This window comes from Chelonoidis abingdonii, chromosome 9, assembly GCF_003597395.2.
Source record: "Chelonoidis abingdonii isolate Lonesome George chromosome 9, CheloAbing_2.0, whole genome shotgun sequence".
Taxonomy (NCBI): Eukaryota; Metazoa; Chordata; order Testudines; family Testudinidae; genus Chelonoidis; species Chelonoidis abingdonii.
Genome location: NC_133777.1, coordinates 50,084,383 through 50,108,503, shown reverse-complemented (window position 1 = coordinate 50,108,503; position 24,121 = coordinate 50,084,383). Strand labels below are relative to the sequence as shown.

At 39.7% G+C, this 24,121-nt stretch overlaps 1 protein-coding gene across 4 annotated transcripts in view; it reads right to left on the bottom strand.

Moving 5' to 3' along the window:
- Positions 1-20,429, bottom strand: part of ETFA (electron transfer flavoprotein subunit alpha) — a 49,560-nt gene extending 29,131 nt beyond the window's left edge. The window contains exons 1-8 of one of the 4 annotated variants that reach the window (XM_075069529.1): positions 20,315-20,429; positions 9,454-9,603; positions 6,058-6,139; positions 5,862-5,944; positions 4,183-4,282; positions 2,830-2,940; positions 1,558-1,662; positions 706-774 (exon numbers count right to left, since the gene is read on the bottom strand). In XM_075069529.1, the coding sequence (XP_074925630.1) occupies positions 706-774; positions 1,558-1,662; positions 2,830-2,940; positions 4,183-4,282; positions 5,862-5,944; positions 6,058-6,139; positions 9,454-9,603; positions 20,315-20,353 (739 nt within the window). In that variant the 5' untranslated portion in view covers positions 20,354-20,429. Of the gene's footprint in view, positions 1-705; positions 775-1,557; positions 1,663-2,829; positions 2,941-4,182; positions 4,283-5,861; positions 5,945-6,057; positions 6,140-9,453; positions 9,604-19,780; positions 19,917-20,314 lie in introns of those variants that run through there. The other 3 variants (XM_032763061.2, XM_032763062.2, XM_032763063.2) reach the window with 3 other exon arrangements.
- Positions 20,430-24,121: the final 3,692 nt, after the last annotated feature.

Genomic DNA, 24,121 nt, shown 5'->3' with positions numbered 1-24,121 from the left:
TGCAGTCAGTTTTACCTGTCTGTATCATAGATTAACGGAAGGGAAAGACTTAAAAAAAATAAAATTAGAAAATGTGACTGTAAAACCACAAACTGCCAGGGGAGCTCCGGTGCAGATGCAATACCTAAAGCTATTTTTAATTCACTTTTTTTGACTAGATTAAGTTAAAGGGTGCGCCTTTTAGTGACATACCACCTCATCATCTACCCAAAAAACCAATACTTAAATGTTACAACGGAGAAGGGTTTTTTTTTTAAATCACGAACAGATACAAATTTACATTTAGCAAAGATATAATTATACTTGGATATTTAAAATTACTTTAATGTATTCCATTTTCATTGAATATCTGCATTTGAATACCTATGCTTTACAAAGCAAAGGAGTTTTGAATTCAAAACTAAGTGATATTGCCATTTAAAAATATATGAAAAATTTCCTCATGTTGAGTTTTTCTGTTTACAAGGTACTATTCAGATATTTCACCAAAACCCATGCAGCCTGAAGAAAAGAGAGAGTTTCCTTTTTACAATGTTAAGATGTCATCAATGGCAAAAACATACCATAATGCCTATACAAAAAGCAATTTTACATCAGTAGTTGGATGGGATTTTTAAAGACTATCAAAAAACTAATGCTATCAAGCCTTCTTCTTGTGTGTCAGTTTCAAACACCTGCAATTAAAACAAGAAAAAAAATTTTTACCTGCAGCATGCAACTGATCTGCAAGGTCATATAACAGTTTGAAGTTGTCACCACTCTTCAAACCTCGCCCTTAAAGGTAAAAAAGGAAGGAGATATTTGATATTCTGTTCAAATACCTTGTAAAAGAGAATGTATGCATACATGACGCACATTACCAATACTTGTATTCACAGAGGCACTCAAGTACTTTTTTCAAGGGGTACTTTTGACATTTTACCAATAGTTCTAAGCACCCCTATGAATCTTGAAAATAAAAATTTTAATTCATACAGATTTTGCTCTGTTCCATTTGATTAATATGTGGTTATTTCTTACCCATACATCAACACTGCCCTGTCTTGTTTGCCTCCTTATTTGTCAACAGCATCATCAATTCTCTCTAAAGTTTGGGAACAGGATTTGTTGTCTATTTGTGCTCCCTCTGCTGGCTTTAGTTATATAGCTCTCCTACTGCAGAGCAAACTAAAATAAAAATATGTCAAAACTTTTTGTTTTCTCACTCGGGGATAGTGCAATTAATTTTTAATTAACAGATAATTCTTGAGCTATTGTACACCGGTTGTACTTATTTTAAGGCAGGTCACATTTGGATCTAAAAATATTTGCATAAATCTCTTTACGTTTCCAGAACTGCTAAACGTGATGACGACCTTAAAATACTTGTCAGCATTTGTTACAAGCTTTCACAGTTTGCAGTTTACATGATGTTGGGCATCTGCCCTCTTCCCAAAAAGAGAGCTACATACTGTAAATAAATAATATCTAGACACAGCAGAGCAGGTCAAAGATGGAGTTCTGCTACAGCTATTAGTTTAACTGAAACTCAGCACTACTTAAATATTATCTACTTACCACCCGATACGACCACCTTTGCACTCGTGAGCTCTGGCCGATCACTTTTTGTTAGCTTCTGCTCAATCCATTCAGACTGACCAACTGGTGATGACGCCGTTACTGCTTATGTCACGATATTGTAAAAAGTACATATTTCTTCATTTTTTAAAAACAGCAATATTTTTTCTGCTTTAAGCTAAAGGACTACATAAGAAACCAAGTGAACAAGAATCCATTCCAGCACAGATTCTATTCATATGCCTCCATAATAATTCCTTTCGTACTGTGTTTGAACTATAAGTCCATTTATTCGCCTCTAAGATAATTTACCTCCATATTATACTTATAGATCATTTAAATTTTATTTGTAGTACCACATGCAAAGTTTACTGAAAACTATTTTCACTTTGCATATTAAACTGGACTAAAATGAAGGCTTGTAATATACACACAATGTATCTCCTTAGAAGCAGCTCAACTATTATTAAAAAAGAGAGAGAGAGAGAGTCAAGCTGCTTAAGTGACCTAATGACAGTGCAACATGCTAATATTCATTGATCAGAGTTGAGTTGACAAGGTCAATACTGGAGAAGGATTCAGAGGCGGTAGCTCAACATCCCTGAATATTTTCATTGATGAGAAAACGCAATACTTATCATAGTGCTACTGACTCCCTCTGGCAGATGTATGGAACAGTCTTGAATGGCCCCAGACCAAGAAAGGACACATGTGACTAAGGCCTTGTCTGTATTCAAAGTTGCACTGGTTTAACTGAAAGTGTTATTTTGAAGTAGTTTATTTAAAACTGGTGCAAAACGCAGTCTGGGACATTCAATCTGATTTAAATCTTTTTATCAATTTCTCTTAATATGATAAGAAATCAATGTACGCTAAATTGATAAAGAACTGGATTAAATCAAATTGTGAATGTTCACACTGTTTTGCACCAATTTAACAGAATTGTTTTTTAAAGCAATTTAAGCTTAAACTAGTTCAACTTTAAATATATACAACTTGTAAGATTGCTGCAGCACAAGGCCAAAAAGCAGGCATAGTGAGTGAAATAGTTACTTGGTATTAAGACAAGTGTGATCAGAAGAGGAGAAAAGGCAAGTGGACAGACAATATGTATCTTTCCTTTGCTGGCAAAACTAAAAAGTACAAGCTCTTAAGCATAATACGACGATTATTATAATTAGTTTACTTTGATAAGAAGTGTTGTGAACTCAAGTTATGCTTTGCACAAAACTAAAACCAAAAAGATGAAAATATATCAAAGTAAACACCCACCTTTTTCTACAGTAGCACTACCACCACTCACTGGTGCAGCCTCAAAAGAGGTTCCCCGTACAGAAAACACTTTTACTTTTTCATCACACTTCACAGTACACAGAGCATTTCCTAGGAAAGATATCATTTTGCAAAAAACATGGCACAGAGTATCTGTGAATCATAAGAAATACTAGTGCTTCTAGCAGAAAATGCAGTGTTTAAAAAAAAAAATCCATGAGATTATATCCCTAAAACTGCAGTTTTAGGTCACCAAAATTAGAAAATCAGGAGGCTTAAAAATACATTTTACAAATACTTTAACATTTCCTTCCTATCACACACGATTTGAGAAACATGCCAGTACGGAGAAAATGTTTTTCCCCTTTCTGATCAGAGCAGCATGACTGCATTCAAATGAGCTCTCCACCTTTAGGTATTTTTACATTTCAAAGATCAGGATTGTAACTTCACAACACAATAGGAAGAGCCTCCATTTTACGACCAGGTCTTTTAAACTGTCACATGACTTAAGAAAAAAAAAAATCAATCCCACTACATCAAACATTAAGTCAGTTAAGATATCCAAAACCAAATCTTTCTCAATTGGAGGTGTTAGAAACAGCGGAGGGGAAAGAAATGCTAGAATATCAGCTACCAATTAAAAAACAAACAAACAAACAAAAAAACCTTTAAATCTGTGAATTACAAGGAAGCAACTTAAAATGCATTGCAATTCATCTATGTCATGTCTCAAATGTAATATCACAATTATCACAAGATATCATTTGGCTAAGGAAAGAAAATCCTTTCAGAATAAAATTTAACAGGCTAATGAGCTCATGTCTAAATTTAAAAAATTAAAATACAGAATCAGACAGGCATTAGAGAACTATGATTGAAGTAAAGACTGCAAATAATTACTGAAGAAAGTCAATTAAATATTACAAATAATCAGATCAATGTCTACATAACTATGAAAAATAACCTTATGGATATCTGAAATCAGAACTAACGCTAGTCATATTAAATAAAGTCAGACAGTTATCTGAACGTCTTACATGTTGCAAAATCTGATCAGAAGTACATTAACAGAGAAATACAATATGTATGAAAAACATCACCAGTGATCATTAATTAAAATGCTAGATCTGGTTTTTGAGCTGCAATCCTATAGTACCAGGGAAAAATTCTACATGTTTTTACAAAAATAACCTTTGTTTTCTAGTTTCATTCTGGTTAACCATAGCGATTTAGGACATTATCTTGAAATTCCTTTTACATCCCAAGTTGTAGTAATGGGAATTTTGGTAACACAGATAAGCAGGATCAGGTCCTTATTGTACAGCATACACACAGTCTTGAATTGCTCACCTGCATAAATAGTTCTCACAAAAGTGTCAGGTGATTTAATCTCAATGATGTCAGAAATAGGGGCAACATCAAGTTTAGCTGCCACTCTGGGAAGAAGATTCTAAAAAGTTAAATATGAGAAGTTAGCAAAATGTTCTAAATGCTGACAGGTTGTACCCTAAATATGTAAGAAAGTTAAAATAAATCTGCTTGTCATATGAACTATAATTAAGATACCATTATATAAAAGTTAAAATTGGGACACTGAATGTATCTGTGAGAGGATGCACAAAACCATAGATTTCTAGTATGGCTACTCATGTAGCCTTTGCAGTCAAATGAAAGCCCATTACTGTAACAACATTAGAAATTTTATGAGACTTACTGTAAGTAAACCCTTAATTCAATATGTTGAATTATGATGCTTATTTGCTTTAATAGTTTAAAACTGAATATAGATGCCATTTGCTCCCAAAATTGACAGTTATGGATTGCTGGATTCTGACGAGTAGGGTTGTTGTTTTTTTTTATTTTTGTTTTTTAAATATATTTAGAAGTTATTTCCCAAATACCAAGAATGAGGAACAAATCTGTACCTGAGCAGACACAAAAAAAACCCCCTATCTTAAAATTACAAAATTTAAGAAAGACACTCTTTTTTAGTATATAATTGACTACAAAATGTGTACTTAGCATCCTCCCTGATGTTTTTAAATATAGAAGCAGCACAAATCTTATATGTAATAAGGAGGACAAGGGTTAAGTTCTTCCCCCTGACTTGTACAACATGCACAAAATACGGGTACACTTCTGGTAGCTTTAGTCATGTTAAGTAGTACCTTACTACAGGAATAGATACACTGAATTACTCCCACAGAAAATTACTACTCAATGTAAACAAACGTGTCAGAGTTTGACATTAGGAGAATAGGTTCTTCATACAGAGATCTTAGGACAAGAAAGCTGAAGCTACCATTTTTAGCCAGCTAAATATCAAGTCAGAGCTGCCAAGAAAATCTGCATTGGGACAAAAAGCATCTAAAGAACTCTATGAACGAAACTAAAACACTTATAAAGACTGATACTGATTGCAAGTGAAAGCTCATCTAAGCGAAGCCAGATCGAATTACTCATGGAATACTTATGTGGAAGACAAAGTAAGTAAGTAAGTAAGTAAATAAATAAGAATAGAGAGTTGTACTTACATTTTAAATAATATAAAACGGAGTTAATTAGCAGTTTTCATGCACAATTAGAAAAATTTTTACACTCTAGTCTGCATTACTCCATAGACACATGTAAAAAAACCCCCAAAACAGCTTAGTGCTAAAAGGCCCGCATGCTTTCCTTCTTCATCGATGCAAACCACACAACTGAATACAAATTAAAATAAAAGAGCTACCACAGCTAGCTTTTTATACTAGTCTCTCTTTTCAGACGGCATAAATAGGAACAAGAGATCTGAAACAATTGTTTTAATAAACATCCACATAGAAAGCAAAATTTATCTATGACTAATATATTACAATTAAACACTTGCTTTAAATTGCTCTTTTACATTGCTGTAACATTTCAGAAAAGTCCAGCATGGCTTCAGAATATATGAAAAGTCTTTCACGGATTTCTGACTCACACTTACGTATAGTGGCCTCTTAGCCTCATACATGCTAGACATTTGTGTGAGTTTCTTATCTGCTCACCTTCCCAAAGGCAGATGCTCCAGCACAGATGTGAGTGTAATTAAACTGTTTTTGAGTTGCCAAAATCAATGGAGTCAGCTCCTCTGAGGAAAAACATGTCACAGTTTACAACAGTCTCATTTATAATTTTCAATTACAGTTTTCATTGCTAAGAATGACACCAGACTATTTTTGGCTGTATACAAATAATGCTCACCTGGTAGAAATCCTTTGTATACATCATGCTGGGCCACTAGAACTTTTGCAATGCCCTGTACTTTGCTGAGCTCTTCTGCTACCTATGATTACAAAAATATTAGCAGTAGTATTACACCAGCACCTGGAGGCCCAATTGAGCTTAGGGCTCCAGGGCACTAGGCACTGTGCAAACAAAGGGTACGTCTACACTACCTGCCAGATCGGCAGGTAGTGATGGATCAATTTATTGCGTGTAGTGCAGACGTGATAAATCAATCCCCGATCGCTCTCCCATCGACTGCTGAACTCCAGCTTGGTGAGAGGCGGAAGCAAAGTCGACGGGGGAGCTGCGACACACCACGAGGACGTAAAGTAAGTAATTTAAATCCTCATAGCTGAAGCTACATATCTTAGTCGATCCTCCACTCCCACCCCCAGTGTAGACCAGGCCAAATAATAAGAGACAGTGCCTTTCCCATAGAGCTCACAATCTAAATAGACAAGACAAAGACAGGAGTGAAACAAAAGTGTAGATTTGCCCAAGGTCACATAGCTGGACATTGGAACAATTCACTGGTACAGAACACAGGTCTCCGACTCCCAGTCCAGTGCCAACATACTAGACCAGTGGGTGGCAAACTACAGCCCACAGGCCACATCTGGCCCACGGGACCATCCTTCCTGGCCCTTGAGCTTCCCGCCGGAGAGGCTAACCCCCGGCTCCTCCCCCACTATCCCCCCTCCCCTGCAGCCATGCTGCCGCACGGGGAGACTCTGGGCGGTGGGGCTGCGTGCTTCTGCAGGGCAGTGCAGCAGTGTGTCTGGCTCCAGCCAGGCAGCGTGGCTGCGAGACATGCTGCTCTGAGCGGCATGGTAACGGGGCCGGGCTGGGTGGTTGGATAAGGGGCAGGGGTCCTGGGGGGCAGTCAGGGGACAGAGTGTGGTTGGATGGGGCAGAGGTTCAAGGGGGAGGGGGAAAAGAGAGGCAGCAATCAGGGGATGTGGAATGGGTGGGGTTGGATAAGCGTGGGAGTCCCAGAGGGGCTGTCAGGGAGGTGGATAGGGGGCAGAGCAAGTCAGGGGACACGGGGAGTTGGAGGGGGCAGGGGCCCCCAGGAGGGGCTAGTCAAGGGACAAGAAGCAGGGGGATTGGATGGGTCAGGGGGCAGGAAGTAGGAAGTGTCAGATGGGGGTGGGGGCCAGGTTGTTTGAAGAGGCACAGCCTTTCCTACCCCACCCTCCATACAGTTTTGCAACCCCAATGTGGCCCTCCGACCAAAAAGTTTGCCCACCCTTGCACTAGACTATGCTGCCTCTCCAATATAAACACACACTATTTTTGAATAAGACAAAAACTGCAAAAGAAACCATCATAAGACAAGTTAGCCTCATGTAAATAGTAGTGTGCAATAAGCTTATGTTATTACAATGGAACTACAGTTCTCAACAGGGGTGGGACAGTGAGTCTTCAAATATTTCAGTAATTACAGTAAAATTGAAATGCCAACAACGCCATATGCTCAAATTTGGCCCAGTAACTCTTGTTGTGATGAAGCAGTGGGCAGGGCAAATTTGAATGAAAGGCACTGCTATCTGGTCGTGGAGGAGCCTCCAAGTTCTAAAACAATTCTAAAGTGGGATCTGAGTTAAAGAAGGTGGAGGAGAACCCCTACAAGAGTATAAACATTTATTATAAAAGTGATCAACAATTACTAAGAAAAACAGTCAGCCTAATGCTTCAACTGATTTAATCAAGAGCTTAATCTTACTTCCTCTGAAATCAATGAGTTTTGCCATTTATTTCAATGCTATAGGGCTTATGTTACAAGTGCTAAGGAAAGCAAGCAGTGATGTAGTCCTCTGGTTAATTACAACAGAAATCGTCTGTACTGAAGTCTGACATTAGCTGTTGAATTGCTATAGGTTTCAGATACGCAGTTATGTTTTTGCTGTATTACATACAAAAAAGCAAATTTTAAGCTACAGAAGGATTATTGCAAATCACATTGAGGTGTATTGATAGAACCGTGTTAAGACACTGGCATTGCCCCAAACAACACTACTTCCTTGCCTTCTTGAAGACCAGTTTTACCCCCAATAAACAACAAAACAAGGGTTGAGAGAGAGAAAACCAAAGGTTGTAAGAGAGGAAACCGAAGCAGCCACTACATAAAAATTATTTAGGTATGACAACTTTTTTGTTCATCTGTACACATTCTTACAACTTTCTTTTTAAAGTTCACGTTATATGCAATATCATTTTCTAAAATAACTTGAGTCACCACCACACACAACGCATGGAATATTGAAAGAGAACAAGTTTTACCCATCATTGTTTAGTTATGAGTGCAAAAAGTCTCCAAAATAAAAGGGGTGCAAATGGAGGTGTTACAAAATGTGAACCAAACAGATTTTTCTCAAACTCGGTAAATGTTTGCTCCTGGTCTCAGACCTAGGATGTCAAGTTTTAAATTTAAAACCAGTCTTTACAATTTAGTTATAATCTCTTCTCTTGAGATTTGTGACTGGAGAGGATGCCACAACTTTAATGTCACTTGCCATGTGTATGGTTCTCTGCCTAAGATAAAACTTATCACTACAAGAGAAACAATTCAGCACTAACTCAGTTTAATTTTACAAATTATCAGACATGATCAACATCACTTCCACAGTCTTTATACAGTTAAACTGTATTGACCTGTAGGTGTCAGTGCTAAAAGGCTATTCTCGAAATCCTTGGTGACAATGTAACAAAACTGGTCCTCTATAGACTCTTCAGATGATTCAAGCAACAGTACTGGCAAGGACACAAGGCATTGGTTCTCTAACGCATAGCATGCTTTTAAAGTCGGGAAACACTAACATCTTAATCATACACTATAAACAAATCCTTATATCAGTAATACCTTTGATTGTTAACAGTAAGATTTTTTAAAAGTTCTATTTGTCATTCTTTATGCTCTGTTTACTTTTTGACATTTTCACAGAATGGACAATAAAAGTCAGTAAGCAAGTTTTGCTTTCAGATTCTTAGTGCTGCAATACCTGGATTTCAAACTTTACAGGAGAATATTTGTTTTTAAATAGCTATTTAAACTGGAATTTTAACATTTCTATTGGCCTTTGGATTTATAAAAACTTCATTTAAGAAGAAAAATTTAAGTTGAGAGTCCCTTCTAGCATGGTCACTTTTAAAAAAACAACACACAAAACCCCACACTGTATATGCATATTTTCAGTTTAGAAGAGCAACAGTTTAATTGCAGAACATTTCCTTGGGACTAGTGGCCATTGGTATAGCTCCTCCTACTCGGATGTCATTCTTGAAACTGATTCAAGTCTTGTTTGGTTTACTTAATGGTAGTCACTACTTTTTTTAAACACATCTAGAAAGAAAAATAATCAGATTTCTTACTTTGTCACAGCTGGTACCAGCTACTAAACAAGATACTTCACCTCCAAGCCGCTTTGCTGCAGTGATAGCATTTAGCGTAATGGGTGTAAGAGACTCATTTGTGTGTTCAGCTATTACCAATGTACTCTGAAATCGCTGGAGCAATGAAGCCTTAAAAAAGAAAAGAAGAAAAAAAAAGAGGAACACACACAGGGTTACAATTAAATGTGGAAGGAACACATAGTATTTTATAGTATTTTACAGAGAACACCTAGTGCCTTACAGAAAGAATTTCATTTGTACAAAACTACATTAACCAGTAACACTGAACAGACCAACTGAACTAACAGATGGTACTTTCAAACTGCTTTATTAAAAGTACGAAGCACTAAGCAAGTGACTATCTTCTGAACTTCATATACCGCACATATACTGCATAGCCATTTTGACATGATAGGAAGACACTGGTCAGCACTAGGGATAACAATTTATAAACTAGATTTTTAAGTTAATTGATCAGCCTGGTTAAATGCCTTAAATAGTTTGTTGAGCACATGGAAGTAATTTAAGAATTTGGATGGTTGTAGGATGACATCCACAAGGGAAAGGAAGCAGGACATAATGGAAGAGAAACAGGGAATATTTGCCTTATAGCAGTGTAAATTATTTGCTTGAAACAAATAATTTTTTCAGACAAAGCTTTGACTAACCTCCTAGAGAAAGAACCTGCGTTTATTTTATTTTTAAAATAATATTGCATTCTTACTTTGCCTTTATTAATTGTTGGGAATTGGGAAAACAAACCAATAATTAGGGTCTTAGGCAGGTTTGCAGTCTAAAGAAACCTTAATAAAAAAGTCTGTTGGACTGTATCAGACTTGAAGCTAAGTAATATATTTTATTTTAAAATGTTCAACTCTTTTCTGATGATTCAAACAATATCCCATCAGAGTTCAATATGGCTACTTAAAATAATTACTTGACCAACCTACTTACTATACTCTCTGGTAATTCTTTAGAACTTGTTCTGGAGCACTTTACAAATCAAAACAAAATTGCAAAAACAGGAAGAGGATCAAACTGAAATGAAACAAAGGATTCTAAACACTGTTACTTTGTTTCACTAGATTTCACTAATACTTCAGTTTAGTTTGACTACAGCCTCTTTACATACAAGAGGTTAATTTAGCCAAGCACTGGCCACTCATAAAGGATACACAAAAATCACAGAACATTATTGCAGGTAGCCTTTTGGGTTAACTATATAGACTGGTTGCCTAATAGAGTGCATTAAAACAAAACAAACAAACAAAAAAACACCCCTGCATTATTTTCCGAAGTATTTAAGTCATGATATATTTAAGTCTCTCCCTATAAACACATAAGAGTATGTAAGATAGTAACCAGGTATTTCCTGCACACCTAGTGCCACATAGCCCCACAAGGACAATGCACCCAAGATCCTCCAAGATCTTCGTTATTGCATGGGAGGATACAAGGGAAGAGGTATCAGCTGCCTTCACAGTGACACTTCTTACCCCTGCCCGAGGACACTCCCTAAAGTCAGGGACCTGTGGAGTCTGCTCAGGAGGTAATACAGCTGTGCTAACAGGTTCAGGAGAAGCAGCTACCTGGGGCCAAAAGGTGGTATAAAGGTACATGAGCTACAGTGGGTTCTGATTATAAACCTTACCCCTTACGTCAGGGGTAGGCAACCTATGGCATGCATGCTGAAGGTGGCATGCAAGCTCATTTTCAGTGGCACTCACACTGCCCAGGTCCTGGCCATTGATCTGGGGGAGCTCTGCATTTTAATTTAATTTTAAATGAAGCTTCTTAAACATTTTAAAAACCTTATTTACTTTGCATACAACAATAGTTTAGTTATATATTACAGACTTATAGAAAGAGATCTTCTAAAAACATTAAACTGTATTACTGGCACATGAAACCTTAAGTTAGAGTGAATAAATGAAAACTCGGCACACCACTTCTGAAAGGTTGCCAACCCATGCCTTATGTTAACATTCCTAATATGATAAGCATAGAAATGACCTATTGGAAATTCCATGCAGAAAACTTGAGTTTTCTTTCCCATCCCTTCAAAGGGGAACCCAGAAGTTTTAGGAAGTAAAATATCCAAAAGTGAATACAGAAGATGAAAGTACTCAATGACTACCACCACTTCACCATGGAAATGCATTATTAAATTGCAGTTTCTTTTAGGTTTCTATTCTTTAAGTTTGTTTTAGTCTACGAAGTTAAGTATCATTTATTATTTTGGCACCTTATGTTTGTGTAGAGAGCCTCTACATCCATGGTGGCTAGGATGGTGTTTTCCGGACAATGATCCCACACTTTCATGGGTCTTGGGTGGCAGGCCAATCCTTGCCCACAGACAACCTGCCAACCTGAAACGTATTCTCACCAGCAACTGCACACCGTACCATAGTAACTCTAGCTCAGGAACCAATCCATGCAACAAACCTCGATGCCAACTCTGCCCACATATCTACACCAGCGACACCATCACAGGACCTAACCAGATCAGCCACACCATCACTGGTTCATTCACCTGCACGTCCACCAATGTAATATACGCCATCATATGCCAGCAATGCCCCTCTGCTATGTACATCGGCCAAACTGGACAGTCACTACGGAAAAGGATAAATGGACACAAATCAGATATCAGGAATGGCAATATACAAAAACCTGTAGGAGAGCACTTCAACCTCCCTGGCCACACTATAGCAGACCTTAAGGTGGCCATCCTGCAGCAAAAAAACTTCAGGACCAGACTTCAAAGAGAAACTGCTGAGCTTCAGTTCATTTGCAAATTTGACACCATCAGCTCTGGACTAAACAAAGACTGTGAATGGCTTGCCAATTACAGAACCAGTTTCTCCTCCCTTGGTTTTCACACCTCTACTGCTAGAACAGGGCCTCACCCTCCCTGACTGAACTAACCTCGTTATCTCTAGCTTGCTTGCTAGCATATATATACCTGCCCCTGGAAATTTCCACTACCTGCGTCTGACGAAGTGGGTATTCACCCACGAAAGCTCACGCTCCAAAACGTCTGTTGGTCTATAAGGTGCCACAGGATTCTCTGCTGCTTTTACAGATCCAGACTAACACGGCTACCCCTCTGATATTTATTATTTTGGTGCTTTTCAGACAGTGAATGCTGAGATTTTAAAATACTGCTGAGTGGGTAAAACATATACTCATACTGTTTTTGCAATGTTTATCACCTATAATGCTATTGTAATACTCTTAGAAATCTCAGTCATGTTGCTCTGTAATTACTGTATGATCCATATGCACCTGTATTTTTATTAATCAGCTCCCTAGCCAAAGTTTTAAACGTGTCTTTTTAATTAACGTTTGAAAAAGTTTACCTTCACATCAACAATAAAGACTTTTGCACTCAGGGGCAGCTCTAGGCACCAACAAAACAAGCAGCTGCTTGGGGCAGCATAATGGTGAGGCCCCAGCTCCAACCTGAGGCAGCGTCCTGGGCTGGATCCTGACCGCCCCGGGGGCAGCAATCAGCCTGTTATTCTGCCGGTGGGGCAGGGAGCTGGCTAAGTGGGATGCGTGTCCCTGCTGCTCTCCCGCAGGCAGCGGCCACCCACCCCTCCTCAGGTAGGAACCAATAGCACGGCCATGCCCCGGCTGCAGAGGACGGCGGAACATGGCGCCCGGGTGCGCCGTTCCTCCTCAGCTTGTCCCCGCCTCTTCCTCCTCCTCCTCTCTACACCACCTCCTGCCAGGGGCTGAGCTGAACTCATGCCGGGGCCAAGGTGAAGACCGAGGATGAGCGCAGCTGGGATCCAGCAGCAGCCCCACCCCCCGGCCACGGGAGCAGCGGCAACGGGAGAGGAGTCCACTCCAGGCGAGGTATGCAGCAAGGTAACAGGGTCCCTGGAATCCCTGGGGAGCTTCTGCCTGCTAGAGTCCCAGAGGCTGCCACGTCCCTCCCAAGCCCCGCACAGCGCGCCAGTGCCTGGAGTCTCCTTCTGCCTCCCCCACTGCAGAGGATGAGAGACCTGTCAGAGAGGGGCAGCATCTGTCTAGCAAGCCCAGCACCTTTTCCTTGGCTCCTCCAGCCCAAGAGCTCTCTCCGTTGCATGCCCCTCGGGCTCCCAGCTGGGTGGCCTCAGTGCCTGGAAAAACACTGGCAGGGCTGGGTCCAGTGTGTGTCCGAGCTCGTGGGGAGCTCTCTCGCCCAATGACTAGCACCTTACCTACAGCAAGTACAGTAGTGCAACGGGAGCGCGGCACGAAAAATATCATGTCAGGTTGTGACACGATCACTCAAATCATGATTACATGTGCGTACTGTGCTGCTCTATCGATGCCATTTGCACTAATTTCCGTTTTGCATTGGTACCAGTGGTTATAGGGGTAAAATGCCAAAACAAAAACAACTTTCCAGTGCTGCCTATCGGCAACAAAGAGAGACAGCAAAAAGAAATAGAAAAACTCTTGTACTTCAAAAAAGTCAACAATCAAAGAGAAAGCTCTAAGCAATGCATTGAAGGTGATTCTTCATCAACTGATGAAGACCAATCGAACCAAAGATTATCTTCGCTAACTGATAAAGATGAACAATCACAATCCAAAGATTTACTTCTTCAGCTGAAGAGTCCAGAAACGAAGAACTGTTATCCAAATCTAAAACTGAAGAATAATTATTGGAAAGTGGAGAGACTGACATAGGATTGGATCCAAGTACATGGCCGACAATCATTACTGATTCAATGTGAATGACTGTGAAAAAGGGTCCTTCAAAACTAGATTCTACAGTTGAATATCTATTTAATGAGTCGAATCATTGACTTATGTCATCCAGTATGAAGAAAAAAAATGAAAAATGGGGAACTAAATAGATTGTGGTTAGTGTATTCACAAACCAAATATGTCATTTTTTGTTTTGCTGCAAATTGTTCTGTAACTCGGACATTCTTCTGGCAACTGCAGGTTTTAATGACTGGCGAAATTTGCATCAGCATTTGAAGGAACATGAAACATCAAAAAATCATTTATGCTCGTTGACAAATTGGACTGAGTTGTCAAACAGATTACGTACAACAATCGATGCAGTACAGCAATGTCAACTAAATTCAGAAATTCTACATTGGCAAGCTGTGTTGGAATGTTTACTGGCAATCATTAATTTCCTAGCTGAACAGCACCTCGCATTCCAACGGTCCCCAGATTTTTTATATGAGAACAATAGAAATTTCTTAAAATTGGTTGAGTTATTTGCAAAATTTAATAGTGTTATGGCTGAGCATGTACGAAGAGTGAAAAATGGAGAGAGATTCGCACCCATTATTTGAGTAAAAATACACAAAATGAGATCATACAATTTTCGCACTCCATTAGAAATTATGAAATTTTATCGAATTTGAAACATGCCAAATATTATTCAATTATAGTTGATTGTACTCAAGATTTGAGCAATACCAAGCGTCAATAGTTTTACGATGTGTGAAATCTGATGAAAATGCAGAAGTGAAAATTTGTGAACACTTTCTAGAATTTATATCAGTGAATGAAACCACTGGGAAAGCCCTCACAGGTGTAAGTCTACAGAAATTGGAACACTATGGAATACCTTTAGAAAATATGCACTGTCAAGGGTACAATAATGGCTCAAACATGTGTTGAACAGCAAAGAATACTGAATTTAAACAATCGAGCTTTTTTCGTTCCTTGCCATGCACATTCGCTCAATCTGGTTGTCAGTGATGCCGCCAAATCATCTAAAGATGCCGTTTCATAGTTTACCACAGTGCAAGCAATTTACAACTTTTTTTTTTAATGCTTCCACAGACCGTTGGGCAGTCTGGAAGAACCATCTTAAACAAAAACTCACACTTAAACTACATGGTAAAGCAGGATAGATACTATTAGACCATTCCGATATTCACCAGAAGAGATTTACAATGCACTATTTGAAATAAGCCAGGACTTGTCGTATGATCCTTCATTTCAACATGGAGTTGAAACATTGGCTCAGAAAATGATGCAGTTTCCATTTTCATGTTGCACGGTTATTTGGCATAATATTCTAAATCAAATTAATTTGACCAGCAAAGTTATGCAGAACATAACCATAGACATATCCCAGTCAAAGCCGATTTTGAATAAAACCCTGGAATATTTAGAAAAATACCGTTCAGATGAAGGATTTGAAGGAAGTGTCAAAGAAGTAACAGTAGTAACAGAGGATCTTGATTCTGAACTGATGTTTACAGCTCAACAATTCATTCGTCCTCTGGGAAAAAAACAAGGTAGTTTTGTTATGAGGCTCGCGATGATCCTATTCTCAATCCAAATGAAAGGTTTAAAGTTGAAAGTTTCTATTGCATTTTGGATGCAGCTATAACTTCCATTGAAGAAAGATTTTGTCAGTTGCACGGTCATTGTGAAACTTTTGAATTTTTATACAATATTGGAAATATTAAAAATCGGTTTTCCAAAGAAGACCTCATGAAGCACTGACAAGACCTACATTCAGCGCTCAGTAGTGATCACGCTGATGACACTGATGCAGTAGAATTGTATGATGAATTAATAGCTTTAGCTGAGATAATAAGTCCTAAAACTTCTCCTCAAAGTGTTAGAATTTATAGCAAGAAATGATTTTTTCACTCCAAACATTGCTATAGCATTACACCTTCTTTTAACATTATCAGTATCAGTGGCTTCTGACGAGCACAGTTTCTCAAAACTGAAATTACTAAAAAATTATTTGAGGTCCACCATGTCTCAAAATCATTTTTCAGGACTCACATTAATTTCAATTGAAAGTACCATTGCAAAAAATTTAGATTTCACTGACTTATTAAAAGACTATGCAAGCATAAAAACCAGAAAAATTCAGTTCATCTAAATTCTTTTAATTTATGAGAAACTGGAAGACACTAACATTTTTCATTACTGTGTATAGTTGAACCCAAATTGTTGGTAATTGTGATTTTGTTAAAATTAAATGTTAAAATTACACTAGTAGGAAAATTTTATTTCATTAACTACAAATTCTGGGTTTTCAATTTTTTAAATTTTAAACAGTCAAAACAAAAACAAAACTGCAAAGTACAAATGTGTAGAAGCCAAAAAAAAGCGAGGCGCAGCAAAAAAAAACCTACAGCCAGCCCGTTTGCACTCTGGCCATTTAAATACCAATTATTTCAAGTGACATATTGTAGTGCTCGGGTCATCTTTCAGGAAACCTATCTATGTGAATGACCACGCCAGGCAAAAAGAGAATGGCTATTGAGGATGCAGTGGAGAATAAAATAAAGACCATGGGACAATTTTAAGATATACCAAACACTCCAAACTTGCACCAAAGTCAACAAAAACTGAAAATACTCAACAGCATCAAAAATCAAGACACACAGTAAAATAAATAAAGGCACAGCAAGAATAGATTCTGAAGGGGGGGAAAAAAGAAAAAAGAGCACGCCTTTAGTGAAAGACTACTAGATATTAGAAAAGTCAAATACAGGTCTGCTAGGCATGCAGAAAAATTACAAGTTATATTTATACCATCTTTCATCCAAGGATCTCAAATATTTTTATAAAAAGATGGGAAACAGTATTGAATTTATAGATATGTTGAGTCCAAAAAGAGATAAGAAGATGATCTTTTGTGCAATAAAAAAAGCATTATTGAAATCTGAAAAGGGTCAACAGCTTTTACCCTCCAATCTTAAAAGCCAAAACAAGGAGTTGGAAGCAGCACAAAAAGAATGAACTAACATTCAAAATATTCTTCTTCTCTAATGTCACCCCATCATACAGAGAGAGAACTAATAGGTTTTTTGAATCCCCATTTGGGTAAAAATACCAATACTGAATAGTTGCATGTTTGTAAACTTTAAAAACTCCAATAGAAAGGAAAACTTTGAAGTAGGTAAGGCATAACTTTATCCAAACAACCTGATGTATCATTATTTTAACTCTCTAACATGTAGCTTGGAGACAAAGTATCCACAGAACAATGTTTTATGAAGTTATTAGGGCACTAATTTAAAATTTTAAAAATTAATGGAGTAATTGAAATACTATCATCATACAGCTATCCTACCACCATCATACCTTATCTAGAATGTGCCTTACCAATCATCACTATTTACACGTAGGGAGTAAGTGGAGTTTTCCTTAGCACATATTAGAAATCAACTGGTTTCAGATATAGGACCTGTGGCTGCCTAATTTTAGTAAGTTTCTTCTACCATTACCTTTTTATTTAGATACAGTTATTTGCAGGATTCTTCATTCAGAAAAGAGCTCCTCTGAAATGTCTGACATCTCTCGATTATCCTCTTCCTCCCCCTACCCCCGGAAGATACCCTATCTTGCAGTGGACACCTCTCAATCTAATTTAAGATTATGACTCGGTTTATCTTAATCAATAATTTCTCTATTTTAAAGATATCCTAATCTGTAAAAGTAGCTCAATAAAAGCTGCATTAAGTAGAAAATTATATTCTAGAACACCTCAAATTGGCTTTTTCCCTGATTTTTTGAAAGAGAATCAAATCTAGATGACATAAAAAGACAAGGCAAATCTGTTTTACTACCAATGGAAAGTCCAGGATTTAGGTACAGAAAGAAAGTCACCAATATTTGCAAATCCCTTCTCACCATCCACATGACCTCCCAAAACTTCACTTAAATCAATTGGTCACAGCTCCATTTCTATCAGTGGAGTCACACTCACTTGCAACAGTGGTGAATTTGGTCTTTTACATCTGTTTAGTTTCAACTGAACAGTAGAACAAAGATTATACCTTATCCCTATATAAACAGGCCACTGGAGCTTCCTCTGCAGTAAACAAGTTGAAAGTCCAGGTTCCTTGGCATTGTTTTGTGCTCTTGTTTACAAAGCCACTTATACAGCATATTTAAATATAATCTCCTATGACAGCTGATATCAGAGCAGGATTCTTCCATTAAAATTCCTTGCCGCTCTTCTTTGTTGCATGGGATAAATATTTTGAAATTACTAGTTTCTCCTTATCCTTCATACTTTACAAATGTTCCATTTAAAAAAAATGCAGGGAAGAGAGTCTTGATCACAATATTGTTAATATAGTTCATCTTACAAATTCAAGAATAAGAGTGCAAATATTGACAATCAAGGAGTTTGGCTTTGTGTTTCTCATTTTGTGGAACCTGGAACTGTAAATTGGTCATAATAAGGGATTATTATTTATACTGTAATAGCACCCAACCAAGGGACTGTACAGATATACAGGAAAAGATCATCCCTGTCCCAAAGAGCCTTTAATCTAAAAATACAAAACACATAAACAAATTGGTCAGGATGACAGTTTGTATCTTTTAAAAAACAGTGAAACTAACATGACAGCCTGTCCACTGCCCCTGTACTAAACCATTGTTTGTTAATGACAAAATCCATTGATATATCCATAGTATTGATACTCTGCACTTCCATACCACTTTCCTTTGAGATTCTCAAATGTTCTTTACAAATAAAGCTTGTCCCCATTTTACCAAAAGGGATACTTAGGTAGGTGACTTGTAAGTAACTTGCTTAATGTCCTTCCCTCTACAGTATAATAGATTAAATAAAATATGTCCTTCACCCACTCACCAAGTAACTCTGGAGTATTCACCTAGTAGTAAAACTTAGCAACATACAAGCTGGAACACAGAGTATGATGCAACAAGAAGTAAATAAATTTTTATGGCCTAACATATAAAAGTGATCAGATCCCACCTTTACACGCATGTCTCCCAGTTAAATTAGTTTAAGCTCAATCCTGCAAAGCAAATACATGCATTCAATTCCCACTGCAGTCAACTGGAGGTGAGGGCACTCAGGACCAAGATGCACTATCTACTTTACTGTGGTACTAAGGCATAGTCCCACTCTCTGCCTATTTTATCACCACAAATCTGGCTAAGCCTCCCCTTGACACACACATGACTTTTTACAAACTAAGATCCAGTCACTAAAAACCAAGAGTCTTTTACAGCTGCAGTAATTTTAATTCATCAGTGGGCTACACAGGGCTTTTAATCACTGAAAAGTGAGTGTCCTGGATCCTTGCTCCGAGTAATGCAGACCGGGACAACTTTTTAGACTTTTGCTATTAGATGAACGTCTTATTTCACATGAGCCATTATTCGAAGTCAGATAAAAATACGTCTCTATAGACTGATTAAGAACTTGTCAAGGATGTCTAGAGTATGAGAGGGGTACACTTTTGCATAATATAATATAAATTAGACCAAACAAACCTCTCGCTCTGCATTTTCCTTGCTTGTGGTGTCTTAAATTATGCCCCAAACCTACCAGTTTGTTCTTCCAGTCCTCCAAGGGCATGGCAAAATGTAACAGGCTTAGTTTGCAGCAAGGGAGATTTGGGTTAGACAGTAGGAAAAGTTTTCCAACTCTAAGGATAGTTAAGCACTGGAAGAGGTTTCCAATCCCCCAGCACTGGAGGGTTTTGAGAACAGGTCAGACAAACACCTGGCAGGGATGGTCTGGGTTACTTGGCCTCGCCCCAGCGCAGGTGCCCTCGTGAGCTGCCTGCCAGCTCCAAGCTGTGGCTGGGACCACAGGTCCTCTGGGCGGCTCGCGCCTCCCTGGCTCTGGGTGACCTTTAGCCCAGTTCGGGGCGCAGCTGACCCGGCCCTAGTTGCGGGGCCACAGGGCCGAGCCAGGCAGCTCCCCAGGACGGAGCGGGTGGGGGGAGCCAGCGCCGAAGCGGGGCCGGCCGTGCGGGCCCCGGGAAGGGCTCCAACGGGGGCGCAGCTCCCCCGCTCGGCGCTGAGGGGGTGCCGCTGCTCCCTGCGGAGGGGGCTCCGACCGCCGCGCCGCACTCACCGCCCGCCTCAGGCGCCGAGCCCCGACCGCCAGCAACATGGCGACTCCCTCCGGGTCCCTCTCACCCCGCCCCAGCAGCACCCACCCGAGCCGGTTGGGCGCAGCAGAGATCTCGCGCGAGCTGCTGAGGGACAACGCGCCTTGGAATCCTGCCTTCTCCCATTGGCCAGCGCGCACAGCCAATCAGAGGAGATGGAAAGCTTCGTGGGCTCTTTGAGTTCCCGGGGCGGCGCGCGTGCGGGGTGGGAAATGGAGCTCGAGGCGGACTCCAGGGCCCCTCGCGGAGTCATTACACTAGCCCAGATAACACAGCAGCCCCAAGGCCCTTCCGTGGCTGCGCCTCGGTGCAGCTTTGCAGTCACTGTGTGCGGCGGGGCGCTCATATTCAGGGGAGGAAAAGTTGGCAAAACTAGACTTGGGCACGAATCGAGACCCTAGCTTGGGAAATGGTTGGATCCACAGATATAAACGTGCAGCTTGGGCCTGCCTACCGTCAGCACTCATCTGTCTGCCAGGGCCATCCTGAAGCATAAAAAGTAGACTCTCAAACAAAACTGACTGCGAAACACCCTTGATGCTCTGCAGTTAGGGTGATTAAGCAACTCAAACTCTCCATTAGCTTCCTGGAGGGTCAGCAGTTACAGCAAAATGAATATCCAACTGATCCCAGCTTTGCATAGGTCCAAAAAAATTAAACTTAAAATTGGGGGGTGGGGGGCATGATCCCATTAACCACATGGATGTAAACTTTATGAAATTAGTTCTTTGTATTACATAAGCCAAAAATAAAGATTCAAGGTTGTGATCTTAAGCATACACACAAGCTTTTCTTATTTTTACATGCTTAAAAAAACCCATACCTTTCCACTGCTGATAATGCAAATGTTTGAGAACTAGCCGGAAACTTTTACAGGCAGAGACAAAGATGATCTAACAAACATTTCTGGCATGTTAAGTAGTATCATATAATATACAAGTATGCCAATTCCATCCTGAAGGGTCTAAATATGGTTCCAAGGCCTTACTTAGGAAAGGAACCAAAGAGGTTGTTTTTTGTGCTAATGTTGGAGAAGAAAGCTATACGCTGTATAGACTGGGCTCAGAATCCAAGAATGGGAAGACTAGAATGGATTCATCCAGCAATTGAACAAGAACCATACAGGATCCAGATGGCACGGAGCACAAATGGACAACCATCTACATAATACTGAGGAACAATGGTGAGCATTATATCCTCCTCTTGACCAGATTTAATAAAAAAATATATGGTAAAAAAAATCAGAATCAATTTTTCCGATATTTCTTTTATTCACGTGTTTGTTTTTACCAAGGGTTAAATAAAGTTTTTAAAGAGGAATAACACCTCTGGAAGTGAAGTTATACAGACAAGTATCCAGAATTAGACTGAAATTCTTCCACATTGTACAAAGCCAAAGTAAATAGAAGGAGGAAATCCTCTGGTGTAGCCTGCAGTACTGCTATTGAAGGTTGTGGGCAGCAACAACCTCGGCAGCCACTATGCCCTCCACCATGCAGAGTATAATCAATGTATTCACACTGATAATTCCTCTCCCTTTCCCAAACCTCTTGTCAATTATCATAAATAGGACACCTGTAGAGCACAGCTTCACAGTGCATAGGAGGGTCCAGAACCTCCTCTCCTGCTGCTGGTCCTGCCCCAATGCCATGCACCTTGTATAGTCATTCATACCAATGCAAAGTAGATTAAAACTGAGTGTCGAATACTACCAAATCAGAATGGTAGCATCTTATACCCAATTTGTACAGTCTATATTGCAGAAGTGGCTAGACAGAAGAATCAAAATCTTTTCCTTTAGGACACAAGTGAAGGCACCTTTGTATATTTGCATAACTTGTAATGTGTCCTTCCTAGCCTAAATGTTTCCTGCCCTAAATTGTTGGGCAGCGTAGTGTTGGTGTGCATTGCGGCCCATCGTGTGCAAGTAATGTATGTTTTCCCATTAAGGATAATGGCCTAAGTCTGTCCATAAGAGCCCTGTGCCATGTTTGATTTGTGGCATGCCCAGTTCGGTCAGGGTAATGTTGACATTGCTATGGGCCAACTTTCATTCTGTCTGGGGACCGGACAGGCCAAAGACCTGACTACAAACTTTGTTGAACAGAGCAGAGGCATTAGTAATGTTCTTATGTTTTCCCCTACCCTTCCTACACATTGCAAAGTTGAACAAAGTCATAGAAAATGGAAGGTGGCTGTGAACAATGCTCCTCCCTCCACACAGCAGAAGAGCCATGCAGCTGGCATGCCGTGTGAAAGAGAGAGTATGACCAACGTGGGAAAGGACCTGGCAACAGCCACACTAAGTACCATGTCCATTGTAAAAGCTATATATCTCACACAAAAACTTGTAGAAATGTAATGCTGCTTGAAGCAGGCTGGAGTGGCAGGTCAGAGACCGCTGTGGGCAGAGCAGCAACTGTCAATATGGCTACTTCAACCCTGTGTGTTGCTATACTCTGGGGACAAAGGGGAGTACAGATGCCAGGGGGCTGGCCAGGGTCCACATGCATTGAGACTTGGTTTCTCATAGATTGACAGCTCATCACTGCCTTTCTTGGGCCCTGCCTCATGACTGCAATACAATCCCACTGGCCCCATGGCCTAGTAGGAGATTGTTTATTTACTTAATCATGGATCTTGAAGAAATACACAGAGCTTTTGTATTTTGTTCCTCTCTGTGCATTTCTACACAGAAGGGGAATACATGAGGTTTGGTTCCCAAAATGAAAAGAAGACTCTTTGTAGCCAAGTTCTGGAAGCCCCGTTAAGCTCCTATTGCCAAAACCAAGAAACCCAACATTTGTATCATAGCAGACCCTACAGTAAATCTCTCTCGTGCATCTGGTAGAGACTTACAGAAAAAGAAAAAGAAGTGTGGTGGGGGGAGGGGGGATTCAGCTGTCCATAGGTGCTGGAACATGGGAGAGGAGACCAGACGTCAAAGGTTTTTTCCATACTCCGGGACCTGCCAATTGTCTAAGTCATTTGATGTTTCAAAGACCAGTCAAGTAACACCAGCCCTGTATGGTATCCCCATTACAGGGGACAGATGTATAACTGCTTCAGCCAACGCCCCTTCCTCACGTACAGCATTATAATCATCAGAGGCCACAAAACCCATTTCTGCTTTGGAGAATGGCTCATTTGCTTTTAAAAATTTATAGGTTTTTTAATTTTTAAGGAGCTGAATGTATTTTACTCAGGATTAGATTTCATTTAACAATATGAAACTGATTAAAGGAAAGTTCAGCAAAATATGGTTTGCATCCTCGCTCTGTCCCTGCTATATAGAGAAAACAGATGATACACAGCAATTCCAGAGCAAGTGAATCAATCCTCCTGCGACAAACTGTAAAGCCCAAGTAAAATGGCTTTGTGGAGGGGTGCTTCTTAGGAGATGAAATCCTCCCTCCCAGGCTGCATAGTGCCAGCAGAATCTCACTGCAGCCATGGAGTTACAGCACCTTCTGTAACAATTGTGCCCCCACTCAAGGGGTGAAGGAATTGGCCAGTAGATCCACACAGACACAAATCTAATGGACACGACCATGTCTCTCTCTAACCCACACCTTCTGCACCTCTCTGTGCGCTACTACTGTAGGAAATCTCTCCCTTTGTGGATTTCTTACAGCCTGCCCCCACGGTGGCAAGATTTGCGTCTTGGTAATGTTTAATTGTTACCTTAGCTGTTGTATCTCTCCACCCAATTTATTTTCAAAAACATTCTTTGAGAGCAACCAACCTGAGTTTAGCTTAGCACTTACACA